This window comes from Myotis myotis, unplaced genomic scaffold (genome assembly GCF_014108235.1).
Source record: "Myotis myotis isolate mMyoMyo1 unplaced genomic scaffold, mMyoMyo1.p scaffold_m19_p_2, whole genome shotgun sequence".
NCBI lineage: Eukaryota > Metazoa > Chordata > Mammalia > Chiroptera > Vespertilionidae > Myotis > Myotis myotis.
In genome coordinates, this window is record NW_023416324.1 from 71,254,785 (window position 1) to 71,268,957 (window position 14,173).

The window sequence follows — 14,173 nt, forward strand, 5'->3', positions numbered from 1 at the left end:
TTAAAATTTTTGAATTTCAAAAAATTTCTACTATGTAACTGTCATTGATGTAATCAGTGCTAATTGAGAATTCTTAGGTGTATTAATAGTCTGTCTTTATTTTTGTTTGGATCTTCTCTTTAATTGGTCTCAGCAAGACTTTTAGGGAGTGTTTACGTTTATTAAATTTTAAATTGCCTTAACTAACATCTTTGGTATCTTCCACCCGATGAGTGTGAGTGTTTGTGTTTTCATCTGCACAAAAAATAGACTCCTACACTTATGAGTCATTGGTCCCTTTAAAAACTAGTGTTGGCTCAAATTATTCTTGTTAATATATACTGACTTGCCTTTAGAATAATTGGCAGTTATTAACCAAAATTTACGGGGTAATAAGAAAGAAGCATCAAAAAATGTAGGAGAGTTTTTTTTTTGTTTTTTTTTAGGAGAGATTTTTTAAAGGCATTAACAATACTATGAAATAAAGGTGAGTTCAGCTCAATTCATGTTTATTGAAGGCATCCTTGACATGTATTGGGGGTACAAAAGTGAATATATGTGACATGGTTCTTGTTTTCGTGGAGCCTGCAGTCTAGTGAGGGAGGCAGACAACTATAATTTCTGTATATTACGTAGAAACATATGCAGGATCCCAATTCCTAGTTCCATGTCTTCTTGCTTGATCAAGAAAATGCAATTGTAAAATTCCTAACATATTTGAAATAATGGAAGAGATTTAAAGAACTGGGAGAGACAGATTGACTTAGATACAGAGAACTGAAAATTGAACCCTCCCCCCCACAGCACTGGCATTTAAATTGGAGAGCATAAGAGCATGTGAAGATCTTCAAGGCATGATGAGGTTAAGATAGAAGCATTGGAGATGCCATGTCTGTCAGCTTAGGCATTTCCAAGTAACAGATTTTAGATGCTTGTAAGAAGAGGGCTCAAAAATGGAGCAGTTTCTGAGTTGTCAGTGACTCAGTGATGCCACAAAGTCTGTCCCTTCTTTCTTTCTGTTCACTTTGCCATCTTGACCATGTTGGCTTTTTTCCTGAGGCTTGTCCCTACTGTCAACAGTTGACTTAGGCAGCCAAGCTCCACATCTTTATTCACTGCATGCAGACGCATGAACAAGAGAGCAGATCTTTTCCAACTGTCCCTTTTTATCAGGGAAGGAAGACTTTCCCAGAGAACCCTCAGCAGACTTCATTATGGGTGCCTTTGACAGGATTAGATTACTTGACCATACCCTCAGCTGTAGGGAAGCTGGTAAAGCAAGTATCAGCTATTTTTAGTTGATATATTGGGAGGTGGGCTCCTCCAACAAAGGATGGGGGAGGAAATGTGGTTGTTTATTAGTCTGCCACACGTAAGATGAAGAATCGAGGATCTTTTCTGGAGTGTATTCCTATATTGTGTAAAGATATAGTATCTCTCAGGGAATGAAAATGTTAAATATTGTATTAGTGACTCTTTTGCTATTGCAAGGAAATTAGTGTTTTCCCATAAGTAATAAGACACCTAATATAGAAATACTTTTGTATATTAGTAGCCTCAAATTGCAACAAAATTAGTAGCCTATAGCTACTCAATTTGAAAACACAGCTCTGAATTAAGTTTCAGAGAATTAAATGTGGAAATTTAATCTTCACAGGAAAGTGACATTCTATATATTATTCATATGCTTTGACTAAAAGTGTCCCATTTGATGGCTCGTACTATCAAAACAGTGAGTACATTTGAAGAATCTTATAAAACATTTCAGAGCATATTTATTTGATGTAAAGTATAGGTATGTCTGGTTCTAGGTATATGGTAAACTCAGCTAACTCTGAAGCCTTTGGCTACAGATACGTAGGTATAATAGCTAAAATATTTTTATTGCTTTTAAAGCTCTTAGCAGAGTTTATTGTAAACTCATAACTGCTAGAAACTAAGGGTAAACTAAAAGCCAGAGCAATGGGTGTATGAAGCGATGCAGTGAAATTTGAAAAAAGCGGGCAGGGGTGTTGGGACGTGGCCAGTCCTTGGTGAGGACTTGGGTTTAATTCTCGCACCGGAGCAGGTTGGATGTTAGTTCCGTATGTTGTGGGAGTTGGAACAGAAGCTCCTGTATAACAGCTGAAACTTTGAAGGACTAAGTCTGTAGTGAAAGGTGGAACTCTGCCCACTGGCCGAGGGAAACATCAGAGAAATTGTCTTTGTCAGAAGGTCAAAGGAGGCAGACAGGCATCCTGTGAAAAATGGGAACGCTTTGACCTTGTGCTGAGGAGGTTTGGAATTCAAACTTGCACTTTTCGTATAGCTTCATAGTCCCCAAGACAAGAAATTGACATAGAAACTGTTCTAACAAGGGGTTTAGGTAAAGAGAAAATACTAACATCCTTTGCTTTCTTTTGAGCAATTCTCAGAATATAGGTAGCAAGGCATATATTTTTCCAGGCAAGAGATTAAAAGAGTCATATCTGGGGAATCTAACCAGCTTGAGGGGAAAGATGGGGATACCAGGATTTCTCCCAGGAAACTGCCTGACTGTATCACCCTGAGGAAAAGACCACGATCCACAGGCCCCACCTGTAGAGCTTTCAGTTGGCAGTTTAAGCCAGAGCAGATAGGCAAGGATCCCCCAGACATTGAAAGAAAACATCTAATGTAAATACCAAAGACCAGAAAAAGCAACTTTGAAACAGTGATGATGAAAGGAAATAGGAATTAAAAAGCAAAATAAATAAGCAAGACACCCAAAACTATTAATATTCTCAATGGGAATATATTATATCCATGAAATAGGAAAAAGATACTATTTGAAAAGGAACATACAAAGAATATAAAAGAACATTATTATAGCAGAAATGAAAAAATCACTTGAAACAATGAAAATAAAGAAATCTCCCAGAAAGTAGAGCAAAATGATAAATTGAAAGTATGAGCGGAAATATAAGAAAATAGGAGGACTCATTCTATAGGTTGATTTTCGAAATAATGAGTATCTAAAAAAGGCGGGGGGGGGGACAGAAAATGGAAAGACAATAATAATTCCAGAAAATTTCCCCAGAACAGACAGACCTGAATTTCTAGATGAAAGGATTATCCACTTCACAGCAAGACAGTATCTTCAGGATATTTCAGAACAGGTATGAGAGAGAAAAGATTCCCACCCATCTCCAAAGAGGGAAAATAAAATAGATTTCAGGCCAAAGATCAGGAAGTAATGTGGAATAGTACTTTTCACATTTCTGCAGGAAGACAGTTTCCTACTCAAGAATTCATTCCCAGCCAAATTTTATCGATTAAAAGTAATATTAAAGAAATTTTCAGCCTTAGGGACTTAAAAAATTATCTCCCACAAACCTTCTTTTAGGATGCCACTGCTGAGTGTGTTTCAGCAAAATACAGAAGTGAATCAAGAAAGGGAAGAAGGTTTGGAACTTGGAAATAGGAGGTTCAAATCAAGGAAGAGGCGAAAAGAATCTCCAGGATAATGGTGAAGGGAGATCCCGAGGTTACAGCTGTGCGGTAGGCCCGCTTTGGTAACCAGTCCCAATTTCAGCAGATCAAAGACTCTGGGAGAGATTTCATTAGGGAAATGAAATTGATAGAATTCTGGTTGTGTTTGAATTAACTAAGCAGAGATTTCATGAGCTGGGGAAACAAGGATTGAACAACAAAAAAGTACATCGAAACTGAGCAAATTTTTAAAAAGAAAACTAACTATAGTATTTAAAGAAGTGTGCTGGAAAGGAAATGCAGTTGTGAATAGCTTTTTTACAAAGTCAAGAGAGTTAGATACAAAATTTTAACAAAGCCTGGTTCTGGGCTGATGGCATTTCCTGGGACACCTGGAAGAAACTACGTAAAACCACTTGGGAGCGACATTTCCACATCTAAGCTACATTGAGATCTCACCAAAAAAATAAAAAAAACAAGCAAACACCAAAACCAACCAGGTCATCAAACAAACATACAAAACAAGCAAAAAACACGAAACCAAAAAGTTCTGCTGAAGATGAGCTTATAATTAAAAATTATAAAATACATGATTTTTTTTCTTACTGAGAAGAGATGAGATATATATTGTCAGTCATGCCTATAATGTTTGATATTTAAGGCACTTAGGTTGATTATAATAGTAACATTTCTTTTCTAATTGAGACAAATTTTACTTACACTGTGCAGTTCTACACAATACACAATGGCATTTTAAAGTTTTCTTTTAATGGATAAATCTAATTTTATTTCTCACTGTGATATTTTGATTATTTTCACAGAGTAAAAAGAAATTTGAAAGAGAATGTAGAGAGGCAGAAAAGGCACAACAGAGTTATGAAAGATTGGATAATGATACTAATGCAACGAAGGCAGACGTTGAAAAGGTAAGAAATAATCCAAATTGACTTTGATATCAAAATATTACTTACATATCAAAAGTAGTTGTAGTATTGGCATTGGTATTAGAGTTTCCCCAAGAGATATACTGCATCTAAATCTAAAATATACAAATATTTGCATACATTATACATATTGGTCTGAGAAATTAATTAATATGTGTTAACTTATTTTATTGTAATGTCTTAATTGCATTCAAAATGCATAAGGAGATCCTAGCTGCTACTGGGAAAGAGCTTCTGCTCTATTCCAAAATAGGATAGAAGGTGTAAGGCAGTGGTTCTCAACCTTCCTAATGCCGTGACCCTTTAATATAGTTCCTCATGTTGTGGTGACCCCCAACCATAAAATTATTTTCGTTGCTACTTCATAACTGTAATTTTGCTACTCTTATGAATCGTAATGTAAATATCTGATATTCAGGATATATTTTCATTGTTACAAATTGGACATAATTAAAGCATAGTGATTAATCACAAAAACAATATATAAATATATATGTGTTTTCTGATGGTCTTAGGTGACCCCTGTGAAAGGGTCGTTCGACCTCCAAAGGGGTTGCGACCCACAGGTTGAGAACCGCTGGTCTAAGGTGTGTTGATAGGGTGTTCAAATGGGGGTTTCATAGTGTGCTTCCCCAACTTTACAGAGGGAAAACAGGATAAAGCTGTCAGATGTGCTGTTAGCTGTTTGTTTGTTTATTCACTCATTCATTAATGTTGGAAAATGGAACTTTCTCTTGTCACTTACTGATTCTGGGCCAGATGTTCCTGTAACATAATAATTGGCAGGAGCACCCCTGTAACTGCTGCTGCTTTTCCTTCTCCCCTGCTATATGCTCTTTATCTTAGAACATTTGACCAAAGTGATGCTGCTGAAATGTTGGGATTTTCAAATATAGATGAACCTTACTTTGCAGTTTTGTATACACAAAGGCCCATCATTGCTATATTTTCTTCTTATGATTTCATAATTTCCTACAGGATCAGAACAAGAAAAAGTAGAAGGAAGAGAAGAATACAGTTGATCCTGGAACAACTCATTGTCAAAAATACACATATAACATTTAAATCCCCCAGAATTTAACTATTGATAGCCTGCTGTTACCAATAACATAAGTAGTTGATTAATACATACTTGGTATGTTGTATGTACTATATAAATCAGTGGTCGCCAACCTTTCAGACCGCACAGACCACCAGTGGTCCGTGGACCACCGGTTGGCAACCACTGCTATAGATTGTATTCTTATAATAAAGTAAGCTAGAGAAAAGAAAATCATCAAGAAGAGAAAATCATTAGAAGAAAATACATTTGCAGTGTTTATTTTTTAAAATTCACATATAAGTGGACCTGTGCAGTTCAAACCTTTGTTGTTCAAGGGCTGACTATAATTTATTTTCTGCCTTTCATTTTCTTTACATTAAAAAACCCTAAGATTATATAAACTCTGCGTTATAGTTACTTTGAAGGTCTTCTTATATAACTTGTAATGTTTATATCTTGTCTACCCTATTTTTAATTACTTCTACCTCTAATGATAGTCCCTGTCATTGAAAATAATGGTCTTCAGATAGTCTGATTTTTTTTCAACTTGAACACTTCATTGTATTGACCCCACTTGTCTGACCAGTTTTAGTTTCCTTGAGGTACCAAAAAATATCAAATTTATTTTTTCTTATAATAGCTTTCTAAATATTTGTAGCAGATTCTCTACCCATAGGTGAACTATTGTGTTTTTTCAACTATTCCACATGTGAAATAGCTTCAAATTATCTTTCAGTGTGACTATTTTCCTTTATTCCACTTAAGTATGTTAGCTCAAGGTGGGTATAATAATCCAGGTATGGTCAGATCAGTTCTGAATTCGATTACCTCTTTGTTTTGAGCACTAAATTTATGTTAATTGTAACCTACAGGTATATTGACTCTTTGGGCACCACATTGTGTGGATTGACTCCCATGGAGTTTATGGTTAAATGAAATCCCCATGTCTTTTCATATATGGTGTGGTATGAGAGTGTGTATCTCTCTGTACTGTTGGTATTTTAAATTCATATGTACATCTGAATCAATTATTAGATTTGTCTGCTAAGATTTTGGGATCCTGATTTTAATCATCTTTTTTACTTTCTTTCTTAGCATCGTCATACACATAATGTATTGTCATTACTTGATAAAAATGTGAACCACAACAGTTTAAACAACTTTATTTATTTATTTATTTATTTATTTATTTATTAAATGATTTATTCATAAACTTGATGCAAATTTATAAAATTTACTGTACATTGCCAAATCTGCAATGAAAAATAAACTCCAAATAAAAACACAAAGCATGCCAAATGTGCAGCTTAAACAACACTATTTACATGGGAGACTCCTTGCTGGTTGACACTGACTTTTTAAGAACTCCTTGACTTATTATCAAATACTGATTATCCTATACAGTAGGTCCTTGGGTTACGTCTGAGATCCGTTCCTACAGCGCGACGTAACACGATTTTTGCCGTAAGTCGGAACCTACCTACATAAGCACCTACATCACTCACATAGAGTACATACACAACAATAATGAAGTGAAACAGTAAAAAAAATTTAAATGAAAGATAACAGTTCCTGACCGTTACTTGTGGTAAATAAATAGTTAAAAACATAAAACACATATGTACGTACGTCAAAATGACGGAACTTTTTTTTTTTATAAATACTGTAAATGGGAGATGGCGACGTAACCACGAAACGATGTACGTCGAGTCCAGTGTAACCCAAGGACTGCCTGTATAATAAAAGGCTAATATGCAAATTGACTGAACAGTCGAACGACCAGTTGCTATGATGCGCACTGACTACCAGCGGGCAGATGCTCAACGCAGGAGCTGCCCCCGGTGGTCAGTGCACTCGCACACGGCGAGTGCTGCTCAGCCAGAAGTCCTGAGCTGAGCTCACAGTTGGCGAGCACAGTGGTGGTGGCGGGAGCCTCTCCTGCCTCCATGGCAGCACTAAGGATGTCCAACTGATGGCTTAGGCCTGCTCCCCAGGGAGTGTGCCCAAGCTGTCAGTTGGACATCCCCCAAGGGCTCCCGGACTGCAAGAGGGTGCAGGCTGGGCTGAGGGACCCCTCCCCCCAAGTGCACAAATTTCGTGCACCAGGTCTCTAGTTGAATACATAATTTATGTACAAGGCACAGTTTGTATACTAGATAAATTAAGGAAACTCTTTAGCTGGACTCTCATTTAACTTATTTTTTTTTCTTCATTTTGTCTGCAGAGATATCTTCAAAGACTGGTCAAACATCTTGAAATCTAGATATAACATGTCTAGTAGTTAGTTTGGCCTAACTTGTAGAATTTTAATGTTTACAGCTTCCTTTTTATTGCCCATTTGTTTGCAACTCCTTTAATTTTTTAGAGAATTAGGAAAACTTTGAGGATTTGCTTTAGGAACTAGAGAGTAGAGCAGTCCTGTTGTAAGTGAACAGGGAGGGAAGGGAACATAGTTTTTAGCAACTGCTGATAAAAGCTTAAAAAAAGAAATGGGAGGGAGCAGCTTAATCACTGATCTTTCTAAAGAAAAGGAAGCTAGTTGCACAACAGTGTGAACATATATAAACTTCTGAACTGTACACTTAAAAATAATTAAGATGGTAAATTTTTTAAAAATATATTTTATTGAGTTTTTACAGAGAGGAAAGGAGAGGGATAGAGAGTTAGAAACATCAATCAGCTGCCACCTGCACACCCCCTACTGGGGATGTGCCCACAACCAAGGTACATGCCCTTGACCGGAATCGAACCTGGGACTCTTCAGTCCAGAGGCCGACACTCTATCCACTGAGCCAAACCGGTTAGGGCGTGGTCGGCAAACTGTGGCTTGCGAGCCACATGCGGCTCTTTGACCCCTTGTGTGTGGCTCTTCCACAAAATACCATGTGCGGGCGTGCACATACAGTGCAATTGAAACTTCGTGGCCCATGCACAGAAGTCGGTATTTTGTGGAAGAGCCACACTCAAGGGGCCAAAGAGCCGCATGTGGCTCGCGAGCCGCGGTTTGCTGAGCCGCAGTTTGCCGACCACTGGGTTAGGGCAAGATGGTAAATTTTGTTATATATATATATATATATATATATATATATATATATATATATATATATATATTTTACCACAATTAAAATAAAAAATAAATGCAATAATAAAAAAAGAAAGGAGAGGCAATAAATGTGAAGTCCAGAATATACCAGGAGAGGCTTCAATTATTTTAGCTTCTAGCCTTGCATTCCTAAATACTCCGCTGCAACCTTTGTCCCCAGCTTTAGGGATCACAACCAGTGACTTGGAGCAAAAGGAGTTTCCCCTGACAACCATTATGAACAGGGAGTCATTTGGGGAAGGGGAAAAATAGAAAGGAATGAATAAATGTGTGTACTTAGGGTCCCAGGTTGGAACTTCAAATGTATTTTTCTCTAGAAGTACTTTGGACCATGGTGTTTAGTTTCCATAGTAGTTATTTAGTGTAAGTTTTAAGTCCACTGTGGATTAAATGGGCTTTTTAAGTGGGCTTATCGGAGATCTTGGCTACCACATATTTCCACATAGGCCAGTATGTTTCTGAGCTGAGAAGAACTACCTTGTGGACCTAGTGTTAGAGGTCAGGGTCTCCGTTTGTAGAGACTGGAATTAGAACAATGAAATGTAGTTACAATGTGCTTTACAATTTTCAAAACACTGTCATATAATATGATTTAGTCTTTGGAACACTGAAAAATTTTATTCAAGTTTTATTTTGTTTTGTTTTTAATCTATTTACAACAGTTGAGAAATTTGTTTAGATTCCCTTCTAATATATCTGAAATTAATGATTTGTGTTGTTTGTAGTCTAACATTCTCACCACTGTAAATGATACTAAAATGACCCATTGGAAAAACATTTCTACAAGAGCTGAAAATGAACAGAACTATTTTCTAAATAAGCATTTCTTAAAGTGCCTGCAGTTACGTATAGAGATGAAAATCATTGTTGACAATTACTTTATCCAAAATCATCTTATCATTTTGGTTTTATTGTGGTTCTGAGTTGGTTGTAAGTGTAACACATTTAAAGAAATGTTTTACTACTAACTTTTTAACTTTTAAAATATTCCTGATGCTGCTTTTCTCCTCTGATTAAAAGCTTACTGTTTCAAGCCATAATGTTTTCAAATATTTATTTAAAAAATGTTAGCAATCTCAGTTTGGTAAGGGGAAACTTTGATTGGATTGTTGCAAGGGGGAGTACGCTTGCACTAGACAGTGGTTCTCAACCTGTGGGTCGCGACCCCTTTGGCGGTCGAACAACCCTTTCACAGGGGTCGCCTAAGACCATCCTGCATATCAGATATTTACATTATGATTCATAACAGTAGCAACATTACAGTTATGAAGTAGCAACGAAAATAATTTTATGGTTGGGTCACAACATGAGGAACTGTATTTAAGGGCCAGAAGGTTGAGAACCACTGCACGAGGAGAAAGGGAATATTGCCATAGGGAGACTGTTCTGGCTATAAGATCTGCAGTCATCTCCTTAAATTTTAAATGATATCAGTAGAGAAAATCTAGTTTTAGTATAACTTTTACAAAACTGTGTTAGCGCTTTAGTTCATTGGAATTGTATATTGTAATGTGCTCACCTAGAATTGGGATGTGGCTTTTGACACTGTACCAGAATCATTGGCATTGTCAAGGTGGCATTGATTTTGTTCTTGTTGATAATGATTTGGACCAATTTGCTTCTAGGCCAAACAGCAGTTGAATCTGCGGACGCATATGGCTGATGAAAATAAAAATGAATACGCTGCACAGTTACAAAACTTTAATGGAGAACAACACAAACATTTTTACGTAGTGATTCCTCAGATTTACAAGGTAAACTTTAAGTATATGAAATTAATCTAGTTTTAGCATTGGAATAGTTACTCTTTAAATGTAAAACTTGAATTTCAGGCATCAATCAGAGTTTTTCTAGATTCATTAGTCATCAAGATTGGTAGTAAGAAATTATTATTATGGTTTTGAAAACTAAATATATCCTAACTTTGAAATGATAAGTTTTCCTATAGATTTATTATTAGTGTAATAAACAGTCCACTAAAACAATGGCACTTTCTAAATAAATTTGAATGCTATAATATTAAGCATTATGACATAGGGGGAATTCATTGGAATTGTATATTGTAATCTGCTCACCTAGAATTGGGATGTAGCTTTGTGACACTCTATCAGAATCATTGGCATTAGTCTAGGTGTCAGAAATAAATCTTATAAAATGTGTTTGCTAGCCTGATTTTTGCCTGCTTGTCTTCCTACCTGCCAGATCATAAATGTAATTTAGGCATTAGCTTGCCTACAAATCCCATCCATCATCACTTGATGATGGCAGTTGCCAAACAGCCTCAGGTAAAGACCACAGAATTTCCATGAAGGTTAAATTGTTACTATCTATTCTAGAAAGAAGAGAAATTAGAGAAAAGGAATTTAGTGAAAGTGTTGAAAGAAGTTGGATCTAGGAGAGCAGAGCGTATGTGGGAAGAATGTCAGCTCAAATGTACTTTTTTCTTTGTAAGGCAAGTTAGAGGTACATGTGAAGCATTGTGAGAGGAGGTGGGCTAGAGTGGGTATCAGATTCCGGTCATTTAATCTCGGGTATCTGTCCTGCCACTCCTCACTCTGTGGTGCTTTTCTAGGCTTATTAGCCAAGCCTTTATATTCTTAGGAGACCTTAACGTGGAGACCACCTACTATTTGTATTTTGGGACGTGGTCCTTGTGTTTAGACCTTGCTATGGAGCAGTCTAGCCATTTTGTGACAGCAGGAACAGTTTTTTTGTGTGTGAAATTGCAGGTCTCAAAATAAATTCCCAGGCTTTAGCACATAATTAAAGAGGAAAAGTTATATGAAGGCTGTTGGAGTTTTGGGATTTGATCAGTGTAGCTGTTTCCTAGGAGAAAGAACGGTCAATATTGGCAAATAAGAAGTGCCAAAAAAAATGTCTCTTAAGTTGTTTGGCTTCATATGTACCAGCATAATTCTTAGTGGCACGTGCCAATGAATTTTTGAATTGTGAGAATCCCTTATATATACCTGTGGCTGTCTGTTTTCCCTCTTGTGCCCCCAACCCTCAGAGTGACAATACTCTGAGCTGTAGACTGTGATAGCTCTGCGTACCTATTGGTATACAGTCAACTGTAAATCCTTGATCCAGCCAGATCTTACCAAAGTATTCTGAACTAACCTAAGGGTTAGAAGTCTCAGACTTCTGTATGTCATAGGCTAATTGCTTAAAAAGGAAAAAAGAAACATCAAAATTCTGTCTTCAAATAAAACTTTTCCTGAAGTATTAACAGCATCTAAAGCAGTGGTTCTCAACCTTCCTAATGCTGCGACCCTTTAATACAGTTCCTCATGTTGTGGTGACCCCCAATTTCATTGTTACAAATTGAACATAATTAAAGCATAGTGATTAATCACAAAAACAACATGTAATTATATATGTGTTTTCCGATGGTCTTAGGTGACCCCTGTGAAAGGGTCATTTGACCCCCAAAGGGGTCGCAACCCACAGATTGAGAACCGCTGATCTAAAGGAAAGAAAGGTGGAGGCAGTATGAATCAAGTGTGAGAAAGGTGGGTAGGCTGTAGGGATATCTTTAGACCAGCAGTCACCAACCTGTGGTCTGTGGACCACTGGTGGTCTGTGAGGTCCAAAAGGTTGGTAACCACTGCTTTAGATGGTTTGAAAACCAGTGTTGCCTGGTTTTTATTTCTTTTGCTATTTAACAGGCCTCAAGTTTTAAGTATTATAGGTTGATAGCACTTGTTAAAAGGCATTAAAAACAGTATAACTATTAAGGTAGAACTTGAGTTTTTTTTTGAGGAGGGTGGGTTGCTTCAGAATGAAGAAAAAGATGTTTTTATTTTTTTATTTCTGATTATTAGCAACTCCAGGAAATGGATGAACGAAGGACTATTAAACTCAGTGAGTGTTACAGAGGATTTGCAGACTCAGAACGCAAAGTTATTCCTATCATTTCAAAATGTTTGGAAGGAATGGTTCTTGCAGCAAAATCAGTTGATGAAAGAAGAGTAAGTGCTATATAATTATATTTGAATTATGTATTTGGTTTAGGTGTGTGGTTTAAGTTAGTAAAATGAATTGGAAAAGGGGTGAAGAAATTGGTAGTAGTTGATTCTAAATTATATTCTGTAGAAGAAAGTCTGGCAATAGATTGGACTCCTTTGGACTCCAAGGACCATTATAAATACTAAAATTCAAATTGCCTGCCCCCAATAATTTTTCAGTTATACTGCAAGAATGTAATTAAGCTGTAACCATGTTATAATACTATATTAACCTATTAGTTTAGTTCAGTGGTCGGCAAACTCATTAGTCAACAGAGCCAAATATCAACAGTACAACGATTGAAATTTCTTTTGAGAGCCAAATTTTTTAAACTTAAACTATATAGGTAGGTACATTGTTATTAACTTAATTAGGGTACTCCTAAGCTGGCCTTTGCTAAAAATGTCCTCAATCTGATTGAGGTACGTTCGCTGAGGTCGACCCCTTCCAACTCTCCCATCCACACTTGTCTTGTATACTTGTTTCGTCTATCTCCTTTCGTTCATCCTCTCTATATGTCCAAACCATCTCAACATACCTTTCTCAATCCTTGACACTACATCTTTCACTCCACAACGTTCCCTAAAATTAACTTAATAAGCTTTACTTAAAGTTTTAAGTCAACTTCACACTGTATGTACGCACCTCCACGTGGTATTTTGTGGAAGAGCCACACTCAGGGGGCCAAAGAGCCGCATGTGGCTCGCGAGTCGCGGTTTGCCAACCACTGGTTTAGTTACAGGTTAGAGTAGGAGATGCTCACCGAGATCTAGAAGATTTTGGGGTGTTTTAATTGGGAATTCAGAGGTACATTTGTATATTGGCATGGCTGGATCCAAGTTATAAATATAGCGAGGTCCCTCCTCTATCACTCTTCTTACCCTTTAGCAAATGATTAGTGGGGATGGCATTAGTGACAAAATTAAGGTATCACTTAAGGATGACTTTTGACTACATGACAGGCAAAATGTACTATTAACAGTAATCCTATATAATAAAAGGCTAATATGCAAATTGTACCCTCAACTGGGAGTTGGTTGGGGAGTTTGACCAGGGGGTGGGGCTTGCCAACTGCCCGTGGCTCCTCCCCCTGGCCAGCCATGCCCTCCATCCGCCCCCACAACCCCGATCGGGGGTGGGGCTGACCTTCCAACCACTTGTGGCCTCTCTCCCCAGCCACAGTCCCTCTCCCCAACCAGCCTGGCCTGATCAGCCTCGATCGGAGCAGGCTGGCTGGACCGCCCCCCCCCCCCCCATCCATGCACGAATTGGTGCACCGGGCCTCTAGTAGGGAATAAAAGAAGAGGTGGTTAGGGTGGGTAGGAGTTTATAGGATTAAAGTATTCTGTTTGAAAAAATGAGTTTAAGATGTCATTAGAATACTTGGATAGAGTATGTATGTCCGAAATTACAATGTAATACTTATGCGAGTTTTAAAATTTTAGTTAAATGGTACTGAACTTTATATTTTCAAAGTTGCTTTTTGCACTCAGTACTGTTTGTGAGATCTTTTTCCTTTGCTCTATTAACATTCCTGAGTATGTATTTAATGTATTTTATTTATCCTTTCCCCATTGGATGAATGAAAGCTTTTCTACTTGTCTCTTACTTTCTTTTATGATTAGATGCCCTTTTATCTGTTCCAAA

The 14,173-nt window shown here is 37.2% G+C and overlaps 1 protein-coding gene across 7 annotated transcripts in view; it reads left to right on the top strand.

Annotated features, from left to right (window-relative positions):
* The window catches only part of FNBP1L (formin binding protein 1 like), a 113,034-nt gene that overhangs the window by 75,631 nt on the left and 23,230 nt on the right, over window positions 1-14,173 (top strand). For 6 of the 7 annotated variants that reach the window (XM_036351969.1, XM_036351972.1, XM_036351968.1 and 3 more), the window contains 3 exons: window positions 4,251-4,355; window positions 10,144-10,272; window positions 12,343-12,489. In XM_036351969.1, the coding sequence (XP_036207862.1) occupies window positions 4,251-4,355; window positions 10,144-10,272; window positions 12,343-12,489 (381 nt within the window). The remainder of the gene's footprint in view (window positions 1-4,250; window positions 4,356-10,143; window positions 10,273-12,342; window positions 12,490-14,173) is intronic. The other variant, XM_036351970.1, reaches the window with a different exon arrangement.